The sequence below is a fragment of the Chelon labrosus genome, assembly GCF_963514085.1.
Source record: "Chelon labrosus genome assembly, chromosome: 3".
NCBI classification, from domain to species: Eukaryota; Metazoa; Chordata; class Actinopteri; order Mugiliformes; family Mugilidae; genus Chelon; species Chelon labrosus.
In genome coordinates, this window is record NC_140339.1 from 5,508,744 (window position 1) to 5,529,608 (window position 20,865).

General features: G+C 40.9%; 1 protein-coding gene across 1 annotated transcript in view; it reads right to left on the reverse strand.

Annotated features, from left to right (window-relative positions):
- gpc5a (glypican 5a) overlaps positions 1 to 20,865 on the reverse strand; it is a 133,728-nt gene that overhangs the window by 46,249 nt on the left and 66,614 nt on the right. Inside the window, exon 7 of the mRNA XM_084541018.1 lies at positions 2,609 to 2,771. Coding sequence (XP_084397144.1) covers positions 2,609 to 2,771 — 163 coding nt within the window. The remainder of the gene's footprint in view (positions 1 to 2,608; positions 2,772 to 20,865) is intronic.

Below are 20,865 nucleotides of genomic sequence, written 5' to 3' on the forward strand. Positions count from 1 at the left end.
GTGATAGATGGACAGTTTGCATGTTCTCTCCGCGTTTGCGTGGGTTCATCATCAAAAGATGGGTGCTAGGCGCCGGGGCAGGTTGGCCCACAGTGGCGGCACGCTCGGTCTCAGTGGCTCAGGACTAACCCTCCATTGGCAGTGAGCTGGAGATGTTTGTCTTAGTGAGGGACAGGAGGACACTGGACAAACTGCTCTCCATCATGGACAATCCATCTTATCCACTACACCAGACTATAGAGGGACAGCAGAGCTCATTCTCCAACAGATTGATCCAGCTCTACTCCCACAGTGAACGCTACAGGACTACTTTCATACCATTGTCAGTCCAGCTGTACAACAACTCACCTTTCTGTTACAGATAACTCCATTTTATTCATGTTAATGGACACTATTGCACCTTACAGTCATTCCTATGTATATAATATATATTCTTCCGTCTTTATTTCTTGTACATCTGTTCATAGACTAATTCTGAACATTTTTTGCTTGTACTATTTTTATTTTATTTTATTTAATCTTTCTTTTACTTGCGGTTCTTAAGAGTGTTTTTTATGTGCAACTGAGCTACTGTGACCAAGCAATTTCCCTTGTGGATCAATAAAGTTTGTCTAAATCTAAGTCTAAGTAGATAGGTGGACAGATAGACAGCAGCCTGTCACTGAATGAGCTTCTCTGTCTGACTATGGTGTCCTGCAGAGGATGGTGGACTTTGTTCATAATGGACCAGATTTTGTTCAAGGTCCTTGCATCTGCCACTGATGTCGGTAAATTATCCAAACATGAGCAGCATAAGTATAACTAATGAACCCAATGTGTGCAGTCAATGTGCATGAGATCAGGCTGAATGAGGCATTATCTGAAATCCCTAAGCAACTATCTTCTGGCATCGGTCTGGTTTTGGAATGAAAGGGTGGACATGGGTTTCTCTGATAGCTACAGGATTCTCATTTGATTACTATTCTGACTGCAACTCCAGCCGGCCCACAGAATCTGTTCTTATCGGCAAGTGTAGAGCAAACAAATGAGCTAAACGACGAAACGGATGGGTGGCGTCCGAGCAGAAAGTGTTCATACATACACCGATCAGCCACAACATTATGACCACTGACAGGAGAAGAAAATAACACCGACCATCTTGAGACAATTCAATGTTCTGCTAGGAAACTTTTGGACTTGGCATTTGTGTGGATGTTATGAAGCACCCACCTAGACCAGACCAGGCACCCCCACCCCATAGCAATGACACTCCTTGATGGCAGCAGCCATCCCCAGCAGGATGCAGCCTCTCTCTCTCACACACACACACACACACTAAAAAATGACTCAAAAATACATGAAGAACAGCACAAGGTGTTGACCTCGCCTCCAAATTCACTAGATCCCAAACTGATCAAGTATCTGTGGGATGCTCTGGAACAAGCCTGATCCACAGAGTGTGTTGCATATTTATTACTCCTACAAATTGATGAGGCGTTTTGGATGATACCTCTTGCATGAGACATTTTTCAAGTTCTGAATGAGATGTGTGATATGTGAAAAATAACAGATTTTTGTTTTTTGGAAGGTGTGTTGCGCTAATTTTTCACACAGCTGTTGCTTGCAATTGTATTAATTAATTTAATACTACACCAAACCCAAACAATACACCTGATGACAACTTTTTGTGGCTGTAACTGCAGATATCCTGTAGGGACTGGCCAGAGGTCCGCTTCAGGAGAAGAATCCTCAGGGTTTGTGCAAGGGTCAGGCTGCAGAGGACAGACACTCGACAGAGGTCACAGCAGACAGTGGGTCATAAATATGGGAGACAGGCTGATCTGGCCTATGACAAGGAAAGGGCGGCTCTACTGTAATGGGTGATAAATGTCAGAGCCTCCCTACAGCCTCAGATGAGCGATTGTTAAGCGGCTTCCCTGAGCCTGAGCTGTGGAAGCCTTGAGTCAGACTGACGAGCAGTAGAGGAAACATTTACACGGATAGAATGGCTTGTTTGGATGACCCCCCGTTCCTCGCTGTCGCCATAGGCAAAATGAGCGAGGTGATTAATCAGGTTGTTAGCATGTTTGATGGAGAGGAGAGGAGAGAGGAGAGGAGGAATGCATGTGCTGAGGGGAGAGTGTGAAAGGTAACAAAATGAAGAGGAGAGCTCTGCCGCTATGATTCATCAGGGGTTACTGATTCACTGAGGAGCGATAATTTTTAAAGTAACAGGCCTTGATTGCAATAATGTCCCCATAGCAACTATTATCTTTAATGACTATTATAACTGCTGTCATAAAATGGAGACTGGAGCAACTCTTATTAAAATATAGCACAGCAACTGGAGATCTATTTGAAATTCTGCAACCTCTAAGAGATGCTTTGTACAAGCTCCTAGCTACTTTCAATCTGCAGACACTATGCATCAAAAAGCAAGAAACACAATCATGCATCCAAGGACAGTAATTTAAATTGTTATACCTCATGCTATGTAATAACAGTAACTCAAATGCTGTATTGTTGCTTTTGCATTTCTTAGAGAAAAGTATGTGTCCTTGTGTAATGAGTGGCTTTGCATACTCAATTGGATGACTGATCAATAAAATCACAAAAGGACGAGACTTACGCTTGGAGACTCTGGAGACTTTCCTCTTGACCTCGCCCCCGCCCGAACCACCGCAACCGTCCTCGTCGTCACAGTCCCCGCTGTAGCGTCCCTCCGCATCCCCGCTTCCCGTTTCAATCTGGTCCAGTGAGCCCAATTTAGGGAAGGATTTTCCTTGCAACAGCTGGTTGCGAAAAACAGAAAACAAAATACGCTTTTAGAGAAAAAGAAAAACATCACCCATTTTTTTTTCCTCTCAAATTTGTATGAATTCGTTTTTTCACTCTGACTTTCTGCATTATGTGTGTCATATTTAAATTCAATAATGACAGCAGAATACGGCGACCAAGGCCCTCTCAGGCAAAGGATGTTATATAATCTGTTTTCCAAAGATGAGATTGAATAAAGACGACAAAATGTGTCAGAGCTGGTCATTGTGTTGCCAATCAGTCACCGTGATCTACTGCACTGCAACAGGTTATTTAAGCAGACATTAGTGCCCTGACATTTGTTGCATCCCATATTTTTATTTTAATTGGATTTTCTAAAAATGCTTTAAATACAAATAAATAAATAAGTTTCTTTTTCTTTTTTTTTGGAATAATTCAACTAAATAATAAAATACACCACCTATGAGGATTAACATTTATCCTGGACATTATCAGTTACTTAAATAAATCCATAGTCTGAGTGACGTGACACATCCCTCCTGGCCACAGCAGCCTGCAGGGCAGCTAAACTTTCCGCTGCATTGCTGTGCAGCAGAATCTCAATCAAAGACTCTGTGAACTCGACACCAGGGGAAATGGATAAGCTAATTGTCTCATTTAAATTCATGGCACGTCACTGGAAACAAGAGAGACTGCTTGGTGTTGATCAGAAAGGTAGTGTCTATGCTAATAAGTTAGCGCTCTGGTTGACTGCAGGGGAGGGGAAAGTTTCGTGGCTGCTGCTGTGGTTGAGCTGGGATAGATCTGAGATGAGCCTGCTAAACGGTGTCATGTTAGAAGCAAAGAATTCCTTCTTTCCATTTCTCATGAATCTGACCAGATGTTTAAAATGCGATGTAGCATAATCATAGCTGTGGTGCCTTAGATTGTCCAGGACTAAATTTGAACGTTGTTCTTCAAGGCGCAGGTGGCAGTGCACTGCTATTGTGCTCAGTATCTCCCAATTTTAAAGGAAACAGCAATATAATAATATAGTTTGCACATGGGAAACAATATGCATCCTGAAATGAATTCACTTATTCACCATCTGGATGAAGTTGAAAGGTTAGGATGCACCCGAGCCCCTTCTTCTTTAAGCACCTTCCACAAGGCTTTTTTTCTACAACTGCCTCCCGTTGATATTTATTGTTATTTATTACCCATACTACCTCTACAATAACATAAATAGATAATCCCATATAGGTAATTCCTGTTTACATTAGGGGTTGTACTGAATAGTCGACTAGTCGACTTTACTGCTGCGCCGTGACACTTTAAGCAGGAAGACGACTAGTCGCTGATCACATGACAATAACAACACGGATGCCTCCTAGAAGACAGGTGAGGAGCCCAGTGGGTCATTTCAGCAAACTAGCAGCGGATCATCATGAGTCTGGAAATACTTCACTAAAGATTAAACCCATTCTACCATGACAAGCAGAATATGTCAGTCAGTTTTGTTGAAATACAGCAAATATACTACTACAATGCACACTCATCTGAAAAAGCATCCGCTAACGCTAGCAGAGGAACGGTCCAAATCCTCTGGACAGCAGTCAGTTAACAACTTCACCAAACGTCGTGCGATAACAGAGAGAAGGAGGCTGCACGTCAACAATTTGCTGGTGAATTTCATTGACTAAAGTTATTAGACAGTTATTAGTTTTATCCCAGCTACATTATCCTATCTTACAACACGCTATGAAGTATTAATAAATGGTATTGACGGTGCTGATATATATGCTACACATATCTGCAGCGCACAGTATTGATAAGCTCATGTAGTTCTGTTGTGTTCTGTTAGTTGTTACTGTTGTTGTGGTTGTAGTGCGTGTTTTTGTTGTCCTTGATGTCAGTGAATGCACCACGCGAGAGCCTTGTGTTTATGGTGCTGATGTGGGCTACGGCCGACAGTAGCCCGTGTTCAGGCTTCAGTAAACTTTCCTCCGTAGCTTATTTTGTGTGAAATGCTACAGTATGTATTCAGGTCAAGAATATAGATTTCATTGGTGTAGTCATGGACTAGTCGACGTTGTCTTGACTTTCACCGCATATTAGTCGACTTTAAAGAAATCCAAAGTCGTTCAACTCCAAGTATACATTTGCACTTTATTCACTTCACTCATACAGTTATGTTTACATCCTCCACAGACGTTTCAAACATTTATAGGATAGTTTTTTTGAACATATTGTGTATTGTTCTATGTTTTGTTCCTTAAATGTGTCTTGTTCTTGCACGTCATGCTGCTCACATGTACCTTAAACTGCCTCAAAGTTTTCTGAATCTGAATCTGTACCGTGTGTCTAAATGAGCCCTTGCTTCTTATTCACAGATGACCGACCATTATTACGTGACCTACAGTCGAGGTCTAAAGCCCTAACTTTTTTCTCTATAAACTTTGGAGGAGGAGAATCACTGGTGACTTGACATGACCTCTTCTTTCTGTGTGAAACTTTAATCTCCTGAAACATTTTCTGTCTTGTTGGGTCTCGGAACTGGGGTGGTTTGACCAAATTTCACTCCTACAACGGTTTGTCTTTGGAGGAAGAGGAAGGTAAGTCGGGATATTTTCCATTTTTCATACTGTCTGCAAGAAAAAAAAAAGAGTGAACCAAAACTTTATGTATGTTCCTAACAAACTTTATAGCCAAAACCTAGTGTGTTGCGTTTCTCTGTGCAGATGTGTTATATGCTACAAACTACAGCTCCCAACTATTCCATTAAATTATTTCACCTTTTCTTAACTGATAGTATATATTCATAACCATTTTTTCCCCCTAGGCTCCAATATATTTCAAAATGAGCCAATGGCTTGAGAGTGGAGTGGAGTGTGGAGTCAGAAAGTATTGGTTCTTATTGGTTTCGGTCTTTTTTCGTGTGGTTTGTGGTCAGTAAATACGGCTATATATTACCATCCTGAAAAATATTACCCCCATAAACATTGAAAAGACTCAAATGGAAGCAGCACATAAAAATGAGTTAAAAAACCAAAATGGCTTCATTCATATTGTGGCTGATGGTTGGTTCTGTGTGATGTTCGGCTGTCCAGCACCTTTTAAATTTTAATATCAAGAATAGCGAGTGCTTTTGGTTTGGTCCCTGGCAGATTATTTAATTTGCATCTAACAGTAGTAATTTTATTAATCATGTCTTATTAGCTAATTATATCTCAAAGCAAACTCACTTGTACCAAAGCTGAGAAAACATTCATCACGTTTCACTGAGCACGTCCGTCAGCGGGGTGCTCAATTCTTTAGCTTTCCTGGGCCAGGAGAGTAGCAGCTCTCCGTTTGATTGTATTGAACGCCGTAGCGCTCCTTCTGACACACAATGAAGCGAGCCTGAACCGCCTAACTGTGTTATTAGCCTCTCTTCAGTGAGTGACATGGGGTTTTGTCTAACAGCGGCAGGAAGACAGGTGCTTTGATTCATTCAAACTCTGGCAAGACCCCCTTGGGCAGGCCTCTGGCTGTTACTGCAGTGTGTGGAGAGTCGGTGACGGCCAAATAAGATCAATTACCCCCCCATCCACCCACCACCACAAACAAAATGTGCTAATAAACTCCACTGCCGCACACTTTGTATGCCCCTCAACTAACTGGGCATCTTCTTCTTCTCTTTTAAAATTGCTGTGACAATTTAGAGCTAATGCTACTCCAGATAATGATGAATACATTATCTGCTAATTTGTGCACTGGCTATATTTCATTAACTTAACAAATAGAAAAACATTGGGTGGTGATTGTTGTAGCATGCACAAGTTTGGGCAACTTGGTGCGTTTTAAATGCCCAGACTGGCAGATACCACAGATTCATTCATTCATTTTGTGCAACTGCTTGTCCTCTGGAGGGTAGCAGCGGGGCTGGGGCTTATCAGAGAGGTGTGGAACACCCTGGACAGGTCTCCAGCCACTGTAATTTGAATACAAAATGTTTTTACCTGAATCAACAGCAAACCTGGAAAGATTTATTTAACAGAGAAGGACATTTACTTCTGATTAATAGATATATTGCTGTTCCGTTTTCTCGGTTAATTTTCCGTGGCTGCACTTCATTGAAAATTCAAATAGCTTTGACCATCTGTTTCATTAAAACACATCTAATTAGAACTAATTAATCAAGGACTAGCCGAAGTTACCGTTTAAGAATTTAGAAAGAGAAACACAGGGAATAGGAACTAATTGCGGCAATCTTATTTCTGTTCCCCCAGTTGCTCTCCTGTTGAAATTCTTTTATTATAGTAAATGTGAGAGGTGACCATCCCTCTGGCACTGGCCAACTCTGGATTACCACCATGCTTGAATGTTATGGATGGTTACAATGCAGGGCTTCCTTAACATAAGCACAGGACTAACGCTGTATAGAAAAAGGATATTATTTCCCCTTTGGGCAGAGATGTGTCCAGACCGACTGCATCCAATGGGATTCCCACTGACGAGAGGCAGCGAGTTCTTTTTGTGCAACACTGAACTACTGGAGTTCACTACAAAAATCTCAAGCAGGGCAGAAAATATCAAAGGACGAGGACAGAAAGACAAAAAAAAAAGAAATGCATACTGTGATTAATCTACTCTGAATCCTTGTCAGTTTATTTGAAGGATTTTGTGCTGTTAGTGACTCTATCGGGTGGTTTTGCAACCACGCTTGAAGCCATTTAGAAATGATTAAGCGACAAATAAAGTCCAGTTAAACTAGTTTATGCTTGTTTTCTTTTCCTTTTTTTTTGGATATAAATCTCATGATGATGAGATGAGGTTTTGAGCGACGTGACACATCCTCCTTGCGGCCATAGTCGCTTGAACTGTGAATTTAATTAAGTTTATAGTTGATAATGTTCAGGATAAATGTTAATCCACACAGTTGGTTACAAATTTATTTATTTGTACTTTTGAGCATTTTTAGAAAATCCAATTAAAATAAAAATTTGGGATGCAATTCAGGGCATGTCAGAGCACTAATGTCTGCTTAAATAGCCCGTTGCAGAGCAGAACGGTGGCGGCTTTATCCATTTTCATTCATTCATTTTGTGTAACTGCTTCTCCTGTGATGGGTCGGGGGGGGGCTGTCATTGGACAAGAGGCGGGTTACACCCTGGACAGGTCTTCAGTCTATCGCAGGGCTAACAGTGCTAACCACCGCGCCAGTGTGCCACCTTTATTAATTTTCATTTTCAGATAGCAGATTATACAACGTCCTCGGCATGAGAGGACCTTGGTCACTGTGTTCTGCTGTCATTATTGAATGTGAATATGACACACTTACAGATGCAGATGTAATGTTTCTTGCAGCGTGGGCTCAGAAAGTCAGAGTGGAAACTAATTCACACCAAGTTTTTTGACAAAATAATCAGTAATAAAAAAATAAAAAAATAACAAAAAAGATTTTAACTGTTACAAAATACTGTAGCTCAGGCTCAACTCTTGTGCTTCTTCTTGCGCTCACATCCAGTATATTTCACCATAACAACCACCAAGACAAAGAATAAAGGTCACTGATGACTGGGTTTCACTACACACTGAAACTCACAGCACTGCCGAGTGCTACCTCCTCTACTGCCAGGACGATTTATAAAAGCTTAAGTTGAGATATGATTTTTCCTTGTCATGCTAACCTTACTGACCTCCGTGATGATAATCATCATTTGTCAGTCCTTCCATTATGCCGGTCTAGACAGATTTTCATTAAATATGGTACAAATATCCATTCTGCCCCGAGGATGAATTTTAATGACTGTGTTGATCCCCGGGCCTCTTCTCCCGAGTCATCGTCAGGTTAAGATGTCACATTGTTCGATGCTTTGGTTTATGATATGAGAGCACACCTGCAAAACACACCCTCCGGTCTTAGCTGTGCTGCATCTTTAGTGCTAATTAGAAGATGTCATCGTACCTGCTGAACATCAGTATCTTTGTAAGAGTTAAAGCTCTACTGCAGGGGGTGTCAAACATACGGCCCGTGGGCCAAAACCGGGCCCCCTGGAGGTTCCAATCTGGCCCGCGAGATGTATTAGCATGAAGTAGCCAAGTGAGAAAATGACATAGAAGACAGTATCTGCAATTTATTTCAGTAAAAATAATTGCTAATCGTAATTTGTCCACAGTTTTAGTAAGAGTTGCGGACATGACACGACACTGAAAGACAGAACTAAACAGTTCTGCAGAAAGAAATTTCAGGCTGATTATAAAATATTTTGTAAAGGATATTTCATTAAATGTTCATATTTTCATAATGTACTTAGAGATGTTGTTATTCACAGGTTATTGTGCTGTTACGTTACCAGTCTGGCCCCCTTGGGATTAAACTGGCACTGTATGTGACCCCTGAACTAAAGTGAGTTTGACACCCCTGCTCTACTGTATCCAAGTGAAGCCACACAGATGTCTCACTGTGATGCATACTGTATAAACAATGATTGATTGTGACATATTTATTGTCTGCATATATTCTGGCCTTCCCTGTTTTTTTGCCAACACTCAATCCCCACCCTAAAAAACAGCCCTTACGTATTTTATAAACTTCTAAACTCACCGCTGTGCACATCACAAACTTCATAATGCCAGCTGCTTCCTCCACCAGCTCAGAAAATCACAACAAAGACTGCAGTTTGTGAGGCGTCTCAAAAGATTTGGCTTGGGAACCGAGGCTAGGCTTAACTTTCATCAATGCACCACAGAGAGTGTACTCTGACAGGCTGCGTTCACAGTATATGGTTAGGCAGTTCCGACTGTACAGGACCGGAATCTGCAGCAAAACACAGTAAAGCCCGCATCAAAAATTTACTGGCACAGACCCACTATGGCTCTGTGATATCTTCATAACCTGCTGCATAAGGAAGCCCAGAGCATCATCAAGGACACCAGTCATCCAGCCCCCACACTTTCCTCACCGCTGCCATCTGGAAAACGTTACCGGAGCATTAAATCACACGCCACCCATTTCAGAGGCAGTTCCTCCCCACAGGTAGCCGGAATAATGAATATTGCCCTCAAACATGCACAGGCAGACCCACTACAACTGTGCCCGGGAAGTGGGAAGTCTAGAGTTTATTTCTCGAGGCTCAGAGCTCCAAAGCGCAGAAGTCTTACTTTAACACACATACTGACATCTTCTTCTGAAGTAACAAAAAAAAAAGAGAAAGTGAAGGTAAAACTGAAATTATTGTATTTTCATCTGTAAATGCACGTGATTAGCGTCCATATTAAAAACAGGAAATCATACCGCTGTTTCAGCATGCAAAACACGGAAAAGGTCATTGTGCTGCTGCTGTCTAATGCATAAAATTTACACTTAGCTGTCAACTCCAATTTGTGACCTCACGCCATTAAGGTACGTACTTTTGCTACAGATACAGTAATGGAGCAAAGTGACTGCCATGTTACTGCATCTTATAAATGTAAGGTCATTATTATTATTATATTTATCCTGCCTACACAACCACATCCAGTCTATATTACCCTCCTCCTCCTCCTCCGTCGACTAAAGTAGATTTAGTCTCAGAAACACTGCAAAGTATCAGAAGAACAGGCGGTGACAAGTAAAAGATTACATTCACCGTCAGATTACATATACAGTATTTGTACACGGTACATACCATAAAGAGGAGCCGGGTGTCATGTGGCAAAGTGAATCACGCTTTCAACGATCCAAGGGCTGAATCAAGCTGTGTGTGGATTTTAAGCCCATTAGTATTCTCTTTGAACACGTTCTACTATCTGTAAATAGTGGGTGGGGGAGAGATCTTACAGTGATCATATTTGCCAGTCACAGAGAAGAAAGTGTCAGGATGTGAGTTGGCTCCTGAGACACACACTGTCTTTTCCAATTTCCCTCTCTAGCAGCACTAGCAGTGTGTTTATCCGGACCAAGTGCAGCAGCAGCAGCAGCAGCAGCAGCAGCAGCAAAGAGGTACCAGGTCAGTGGAAGTAGAAATTAAAATACTGATCATTTAAATGAACAACCTATGACTCAAACTCAATCAGCATTTGTTTTGTTTACGCCGGCAAATCAGGTGAAAACCCAACAATAAAGTGATTTTACTGTCACATTAAAACTAATTCTGCGCTTTCATTTGCAACAGGCCTCTATTCTTGTCAAAACACTATTAAAATTAAATACATCTGGTTGACATGGACCTTCATAACAACATTGTTATTTATCGTGAGACAATTTGCGCATATATCACCGCGCTGCCTTAATTATTAATCTGCCGCTGGAAAAAATAAAAAGCCCCAGACTGATACACTTTTTACCGCTGCTTCTTTTACTGTTGGCATCATTTTTCTACAACTACAGTGCCCAGTTGCTACAGGAAATGGCTTTCCTTTAAAAAGAAAAAAAAAGAAGCTGTTTTTAAAGAGTTACATATATCTTCAGAGCCATTGCCTTGAGGCCGAGTCCTAAACAAGATCAGGAAGTACTGACAGATGGGATTTTAAAAGGAGGTTCTTGAGAGCAAAAAAATGTAGAGTAATGTCAGACTTATCATTTAACCATGGTCACTGTGTTCCTGAAAATCTTCAATTATCTATTTAAATCCATTTTACTCATATATATATATATATATATATATATATATATATATATATATATATATACAGCATCAAGCCAGAACACAACCATGTTAATACACAGCTGGAAACTGACCCTTATTTTGTTACTGACGCATAAGTGACAGTTTTATAACAAATACAGTTTTTAAGTGCAGGATGTCCACTTTAATTTGAGGATATTCACATCCAGTTTGGAGGAAAGGTTTAGGACTGAGAGTAACTGAACAACTGACATAAAAGCAGTTTAAAGAAATGAACATTAAGACAGATGGTGCAGCCAGTAACCAAGACGAGAAACCGATCTAACCATGTCTTAGCTTTAGCAAGGCAGCTATGATAAGAAAAAAATAAACACACATAACAGTGAACATTGTAGGGGTTGAACGATTTTTTAAAGTCGACTAATGTGATGAAAGTCCACGTCGACTAGTCGATGACGTTAAACACATAAAAACACAGTAGAAAGTAATGCTTTACACCAATGAAATCTACATTCTTGACCTGAATATGTAGTTTCTCACACAAAATAAGCTACGGAGGCTTTTCTGCAAGGTAACTGAAGCTTGAACACGAGCTACTGACGGCCGCAGCCAGCGTCAACACCATAAACATCGTCAGTCTGACACTTCTGATATGTGGCTCTCGCTCTGCAAACTCTCAGCTCTTGCATCTCTCTCGTGGTGCATTAACTGACATCAAGGACAAAAAAACACACTCTACAACCGCAGCAACAATGTCAACTAATGGAACATAACAGAACTGAACATAAACACATGAGTTTGTGAATACTGTGCGCTGCAGATATGTTTAGAACATATAAACTGGCACCATTAATAGCATTTAATAGTACTTCACAGCGTGTTGTAAGATAGGATAATGTAGACGGGATTAGCGGCTAATGGTCTAATAACCTTGACAATGAAATTCACAAACAAATGGTTGGTATTTGGTGAAGTTGTTAACTGACTATGCAGAGGATTTGGTTCCTCTGCTCTGCCTTTTCAGATGAGTGTGCATTGCAGTAGTACTTTTGTTGTATTTCAGGACTGACTTATGATGGTAGTATGGGCTTCATCTTTAGTGAAGTATTTCCACACACTTGATGAACAGCTGCAAGTTTGCTGCAACCACCCACTGGGCTCCTCACCTGTCTTCTCAGAGGCGTTGTGTTGTTATCTGTTGTTATCTCTAACGTATATTGAGTTGAGTTGTATGTTGCAGTATGTTGTGGAATGGCTTTATTAAAGAGAGAGGATTATTCTGCTGTGTCTCAAGCTCTACAGTTAGCACATGTAATCACTTGAGATAAAGTTATCTACAGGTACGCAGCTTAGCTCTATTTGTCGTGGAATGTTTTTACTTACTGTAATTACTTTGTGATTATAATGACGGACACAATGAGCGTGTGCTAAAAACACAAATTGTCACGCTGCAGGCTTTGGGATTCATCTCCAATTACTTGCAGAGTCTCGACATTCCTGTGTTTACATATTCCTTGCAGGACACCAAGAGGAATTAATGAAACAAACTGAATTTTGCATGCCACGTTCAGCGAGTATGTTGTGTTCACATCTGGATCCCCGGACTTAACGAGACTTTTAGTCAGATGCCACACTGTGGAATGCAAATCCAGGAGCACAACAAATAAAATGTGAATATATTCTCAGTGTTAATCCTTTAGACTTAAAGGAGAGGGGGCATGAATTATTCACAAGCAAAACTGCTGGTCAACCACCACATCAATGACTGGTAAATAATTCAGCCTGTAGACTGGGCGAGGAGCTGCTTGCCCCTGATTTTGATTGAGAGACACAGGGACAGGGCCTACTTATAGATTCTTGATGGGTTTTACCACATCAAGAGGAGAGGACAGGCAAGGAGGAGAGCAGCCAACAAATAATTCATGGGACAGAGCTGCTGATGAGCAAGATGATGAAATCTAGAGTTTGTACGCGCAGATTGCATGATGAATTTGTCAATAGCTGCATTGCCGTTATGTGTTTTCCTGGCAGTCTTGGCTGCGGAATAAGTAATCACACATTTCCATTTGGTCCTAGGAAAAGGCGTTTCTGCGCTGTGGTTAGTCAAGGTTAGGGGCGAATATATGGAAATGGTGAAGACCGTCTGATATGTAGATGTAAAACCTGGAAATCGGCATTTGCATGGACAAGTCATTCTTGTCCTCATAAAAATGTCCAACAGTGGCGTCTTTAAATATAATAGAATTTCACCTCTTGCCTTCATCCATATTTCAGTGAACACTTCCATCTTTCTCTTGGCATTCATGCACGGATGCGCGTGTTCTTTGAGGCGAGGTTCGTCATGTTAATAAGGTGCACCAACGCCATCATGATTTACAGGAGGAATATATATACAGTGTGGTTTACACACAGATGTGCACACTCACTCATGTGTACAAAGGAATGTGTGTGTGCACTGGTATGTGTAATTGATGCTTTTGCTGATCATAAAATGAGGTGCTACTGACCTCCAACCACAGACACACACACTGTACGTCCTCTTCCTGCAGCCAGTGCACCTCCCACCTCCGCCACACGTTATTTTAATAAAATGAGATTTCAAAGAATCAACGTTCAACGCGAACGCGACAACCAAGCGGCCAGTGAATTACCAGTGCCAGTTCCTGGGACTCCATGCTGTGTAAAGCTATGCCGTAGGCCTCACAACAGGTGCCATCAACACCTTTAAAACAGCAGCGGAATAAAACATCAGTTTGAAATTGATGTTAAATGACAATTCGGGTCAAACACGCCGGCTGACACTCGTGCCGCACTTCGGCGGCTTAATGAGATGCCAATCAGAACAATTTGCAAATCAAAGTCCCAGCGAGACGGTAATGCAAACTAGACTCGAGGACTGTGAAAACACAAGCTGCTAAATGAATCGTAGCAGATGTATGATACAAAGGTCTGCAGCTCGTACACACAGCGACGTCTGCACGGTTTCACCTACCTCCACGAGCTGCAAGTCGGCTCGGCTTTTGTATTTCTTCTGACAGATGCTGTGTAAACTAATTTGCTCTTTTACAAACACTTACTGATTCAGAAATGCCTCAACGCTCTCGGGAGCTGTTTAATTATGATTTCATGCACACTTTCAAACAAATGCAAATAAATACACCCCATTTATTTCTACTAAGTACTAAATTTATGAAATATCTGATGTACAAATCGAAGAAAGGGGCACCTCCTACTGTTAAGACATCTAAAACATAGAGACCAGTTAAATAATTCAGTATTATCTTATTGAAAACAACAACATCATTTCAAATTATACAGCCATCGGTACATGTACAATTTAATGATATATACAAATTACATGTTTCTAGTAAACTCCATGTACTGTGGAGAGGATATTACACTTAGCAATTACAATTAGTCGGACTCAATCTTTTGGTGGAATAACATGCTATGTATGTATATAATAATAATAATCACTGCAGCAGTTCTTTCAATTAAATCCCTTACAAGTCATGCTGTATCTTAGTACTTCCTAATCCATCTTGTTTTCCACCAAACCTCTCCTCTCAAATGGATTTTGGAGGAGAGATTTTAACACTCCACAACTGCTGATGATGTGATTCTGCTCGGGGTGATAATTGCCCTTTTTGCATCAGATTGGCTGTCGCTGATTGGCCACATTTACATGGCTACGCCAACGATGGCTCCCCCGCTGCACTAACAATGTTCCTATTGCCACCAGAAGGGATGCTCAGGAACAGGAAACGTATTTAGTGACAATTTTCCCAAACTACAAGTGGAATATGTTGCGTTTTTTCAACACCAGAAATTCTAAACATATCAAAGGTTTATTTAGAGGAAAAAAAAAAAACATCAATTGATAAAGGAGGCGACACCCCAGTGGCCTCTATTGGTCCCTGGTTGCAAGTTATTGCCTCATAAAAGACTTCATGGCTTCCCGGGGGTAATTTGAGTTTATAGAAGTGTTTCTTTTTCTGCTTTCAGACACATGTGTGCGTTTTCCAAATTATGGAAGCTGACAAACAGCTGGTTTATAGGACAGCAGCAATCAATACAGCAACACCACCACACACGTTGTGCCTTTGCTGGGCCGAGACAATCTGCATGTTAGTGTAGCACTTTCACAAACAATCTCTACAAGTCAAGTTGTCTTTTTTTAAACGCTTTTTTGGATATACCATGACCTGGATGATTGAGAACCTTCACAGACATAGCACTAAATACCACAGCTGGGGTTCTGTGTTTTAATCGAATTAAATCGTAGTGGTGCTATGCCTTATCAGGACAAAGCCCGCAATGTTTTTGAGTACTGTTAGAGTCCATTGTGGAACAGCAATTTGCAGAAAACCTGTTATTTTGCAAGTATGTGCATTGGTAACATGCATGAGGCTTACAAGTCTCACGACAAACCACTTCCATTTGAGAATCATTTTGACCCAGTGATGGAAAGTAATTTGGCTCCCGTGCTCCGCAGATGTTGTACAATTAAGTTTTGGTTATTTGCATCTTGGAATTCCCATGAACCCAAACAAAACCTCACAGCAAGGAAGCGCTCATTGAACACTGATGTGGATGGCTACCATCATGACCACATACAAAACAGGCATGGTTCATTATTTACGCTCCTGCATCTGCACAGTATCTTTAGTTTTATTCCATCTGCGTGCGCTGGAGGCGGTTCTGGCACGGACTACGAAGATTTGGCAAACAGTACTTGTGCAGAGGGGCAAATGTTGTATTTCAGCACAAGTAGGCCTTAACTGCAAAATCACACTGCTGAGGGCTCTCTCTTCCATCTAAAACTGCCTTTTGACCACCCATCGCATTTCAACCAGACACTTCTGGACGAGATTTTAAATTGACTCCACTGGCAAAGAAAATTGAAAAGAATGGCTGTCGTTACCAGCGTCTCCAGAGTTTATACGGAATCATGGTTCACTATAAAACATCCAGTTATTACAATTAGAAATTATTAGGTGAGGTTTGGCTTTATCCATCAAACATAAATGACTCAGTGAAAGTTTTATTCTATTTATGTTTGGTTTCTGTGCCTTTGTTGGACAGAAAGAGGAAGTAATGGGCCAGGAGGAACATAGCCTCAGTTTATGGGCAGACCAGTCGACCCGGTGAGCTACGGGGGCGCCCCAGTCGATGAAACTTTTAAAAGTACAAACTTACTTACTTTCTTACTTGTGTTCATGTGGCTGTTTATGTCTCATTCAAGTATCATTGGAAAACGTTATGGCTTAGAGCGATGATATGTTTCTGAAGATTTACTAAATTAACAATATTGTCACAGTAATGGCCATAGACTGTACATAAATATGGACTACGTGTCCCCACTTCCTTGTATTGGCACTCACTCTCAGCACTCTGTTCTCCCGCCAATAGTTCCTAAGAAACGTTGGATTATACACTGTACTTATTCATTCACTTATTTTTTTGTTGTTCTCACAGTCCTACTGACCGCTTCACAGAGCGGTTGGCATGGCAACTTGTAGTCATCATGATGTCACATCCTGTTTCTATAGCGTCAAGTAACTAAAAGGAACCTTATCAGAAAAATGGGCATTTGAATATGCATCAGTAGTATATTAAGTATCTAAAAAAAATATTTGACATGTATTTTAGTGTTTTAGTTTTGCCCACTAACATGGAGGAGGCGGAGTTTATGACATATACTGCAGCCAGCCACCAGGGGGAGCTCTACTTTTTTTAGCTTCCTGTTTGAGGAGCTGTTCTGCCATTCATCTTTACACTGTCTACGGTTAAGACATACACTCAGTTAAAGGTTATTTTACAGCTAAAACTACATTACTAATTACACAGCCTGCCCACTGTGTTAATCTGTTTAATGAAAAGAAATACAGTCATCCTCTATTTTATCTGGATTCTTTATTCCCCGGGGCTAATTAGCACTATCTTCTGTATGCTGTTGTTTGGGTGATTATTATTATTTTTTTTAAACAGTGTTTGTTATTCTTATTCACCTTTGTGGAAAAGTCTCAAAGAGGATGAATAAAGGAGCCTTATTTGTGTTTTTAACCTCCGCGAAACATGGTTTAACACACCTGCCTCGACAATTTATAATGATGTTATCGCATCCACGCTGACCCCCAGGTCTAAACGAGACTAAAGCCTGTTCACACGTAAACATTGCTGTTCAAATGATCTGTTGCACTTACATCAGATGAGAATAGACACATTTTAATCAGTCAGGTGGCTTGACACATTTTGCTGCACCTGTAAACACAATCAGAAGCTTATTTTTACATGCGTTTTCTCCTGTGTTGATTGTGTGTTGGGCTATGAACACTTCTGTGCCAGCATGCATCTGTGCATCTGTGACTGAGACATCACTACCAGAGCTGATTGGTGTTCTCCTAACATGTTGCTAACGCGTATAAAAGAGTCTAAAAAGCTTAAATGTCTACATGCTGGCAGCAGGCTCACAGAGACAATGCTAACAAGCTGATGTTAGTTCCCACATGCCCACGTGTTTTCATCTTAATTTATGCACTAACATGGTATTTGCTAACAAGTTTGCAACTATTTGATCAGACACCAAAGTGAAACTTAGGTAAAAGTTCAATAAGGAAAATCTGTTAACAAGTCTCGTCTCTATTCCACCATGGTCAATTTAGGCTTTTTCAGCAGCTCCATTCTCCAAATCACTTTTTCTTTCCCACGCTGTCCTGCAGCCCTCCTCCTCCTCATTTTTAGCTGATCCTGGTTGTCCAGGGGGTCTCAACTGAAGCCTCCAACAGCCTTCTACTCCACCACCACCACCACCATCATCTAGACTCAAGAGGCTCCTGCCCCTATCTGCTCCCTATTATCTGAGGCTCACCTTATTAAACTATTAAACTGTTAACATTAGTCCAATTTATCCCGTAGTGGACAAGAACGTGTAGCATATTTCATAACACCGCGTGCAATGGTTGTCAAAACACTTCATTTAAAAGAACAAATTGCAACCTCACTGCGGGGCTGGAGTTAAATGAGAACACAAAAGTCATTAGGAGTCTTCCTCGGGGGCCGTAAAGCCCGTATAAAATAACATGGTGATCGATACGATAGCTGATATTTCAGCGTGGATCAAAGCAGTGGAACGGCTGGCGAACTCGCTAACCTACAAAAAGGCTGACACTGCCATGAGCTACTGCACTGGAGTGACGGAAAACACGTGTTAAAACATGTTTTAACAGCCTGTTGAGCCAGCCACTAGTTCTTCGAAGTAAAAATACAGTGTTAAAGACAATGTCATTGGGTCTTGTTACATTGCAACAGTCGCTGGTTTGTTTTCAGACGTACAGACGTGTTGAAAACAGGGACTCTGACAGACATTTGACATGATAGGTAGAAAAAAAAACATGTTGTTAACCAGCTTTGGTTTCAGTTGCTATGTCTTTTCATTTCATGCAGCCTTTGAAGACAAAATTCTGTAAAAACATTCACATTTTAGTGAGCTGATCTTTAAGGACAACTGAATGGCAGCAAGTCAGTGTCACACATGTCTTTGTTCAGTTCGTTCCACACATTCCTCGTTATCATGCATATTGATAAAATACAAAATTTTATTTCCAAGTTAACTCAGAAGAATTGTTCCTGGTAAAAATTAGGCAGAAATTGTCACGGTCTCTGTGTGCTGTTCCTGGAATTTTAGACGTTGCCATTAACAGAATGTGATTTCAACCCTGAAACACTGAAGAAGAAGAAGAAGAAGAAGAAGAAGAGGAAGAAGGAGAAGGAGAAAACATATTTCTGTGCAGCAGAAATGTTTGCACAAGCCGTGAATGTGAAATGAAATGTCAAACTGTGAGTGTTTTTTGCGAGTCAGGCCTTCCTCTGCGAGTCTCTTCACACGCCAGAGACTTGCCGCTCAGGTGAGAGAGTAAACTGATAACGAGCTTCATATCATATGCGGTGCCCGAGTGTCACTTTTCAACACCTGCAATGCCACAAACAAGCTCACGGAATTTTATTTTTTCCTTTTAACTTTAGAAACACAGCACAGGTGATGCAAAGATGAAAATGAAACTTTGAAAGGGAATAAAGAAGCGACAAGATTAGTTTTGTTCTTCAGCACGGAGAGTTCACACAGATAAACATCTAAATCTATATATTGTGTTGCTACTGATGCAAATGTCTCAAATGTTTTTTTTGAACATCTGCTCTAATCAGTATTTTTTAATTCAGTCAATATTGAATTTTGAACAGCGGATCAGATACCTATTTGTACTGTGCAAGCACTCACACCTTTTGGACCTAAAGAAAACCTAGACAGTCTAAATCTGTAGTCTAGACTGTAGTGGAGCGTTTAGCAGCTAAGGAGTCAAAAATACAACTAATCATCTTAAATTTCAATTTCAGCAAGTGTCAGTGTTGTTTCTACAGTGTGTGGCCAAAATATGAGAATTTGCAAAGGATCTTATTTGATCTTAACTTATTCATCATATGAACCGATCAGGCATAACATTATGATCCTAATATTGTGTATTGTCTCCCTTGTGCCTCCAAAGGGTGTCCGGTGGTGTCTGGCGACAGAATGTTGTTAGTGGGGGGGCCTTTGAGGAGAGGGGCCTCTGTGGATCATCCTACAGATACTTGATCAGTTTGGGATCTAGTGAATTTGGAGGCCAGGTCAACACCTTGTGCTGTTCTTCATGTTTTTTTGAGTTGGTCCTAAAGTGTTTTTGTGTGTGTGTCTGTGTCATTGCTATGGGGTGGGGGTTCCTGGTCTGGTCTAGGTGGGTGCTACATGTCTAAGTAACATCCTCATGAATGAATGCCAGGTCCAAAAGTTTCCCAGCAGAAGACAGAATTGTCACAAGATGGTCGATGTTATTCATGTCGGTGGTTTTAATGTTGTGGCTGATCGGTGTATAAATAAAAAGTAAAAAAGGTCATCTGTTGAAGCTGATGATGGTGTTAATGCATTGAAATCTTGCTAATTAACGGAGATGCCGTCTACAGAGTGTAATTGTAGAGTGTAGTTGTAAGTGAATCACTGATCAATTAGATTAATGAAAATGAGTTAATTATTAAAATAACAGGAAAGAGAACAGAAAATGTGGAGTAAAATAGGTGAGTATGTTCATAATTGTCGTTACAGTAAATCATATGCAGCAGATAAACTATTTCAGGGTACTGAGCTCATGAAACTATCTCTATCACACAGAATGACATTTAAAAAAAACAAAAAACAGCACATTTAACATACAAACAGCAAGAAGACAACACACAGTGAATGTCAGCGAGGCAGATCAGTGGCTTTCAAATGCTTATGATATAGATTTATGTGTTCTGACACCCTGCAGATGGTGCGAATTAGTCAGGGAGGGGGTTGCCAGCATGAGGTCAAGAGAGATGACCTGGCCTTCAGCCTGCCACTTGGGAAACCAAAGCAACCGACAAGCTGCCTCTGCTGCTGCTGCTGCACAGCAACAACCCCAAGGCGGCTACAGCAGCGGCTACTGAAGCTACAGAAGAGAGAGTGTTCCCGTAAATTGCTCTA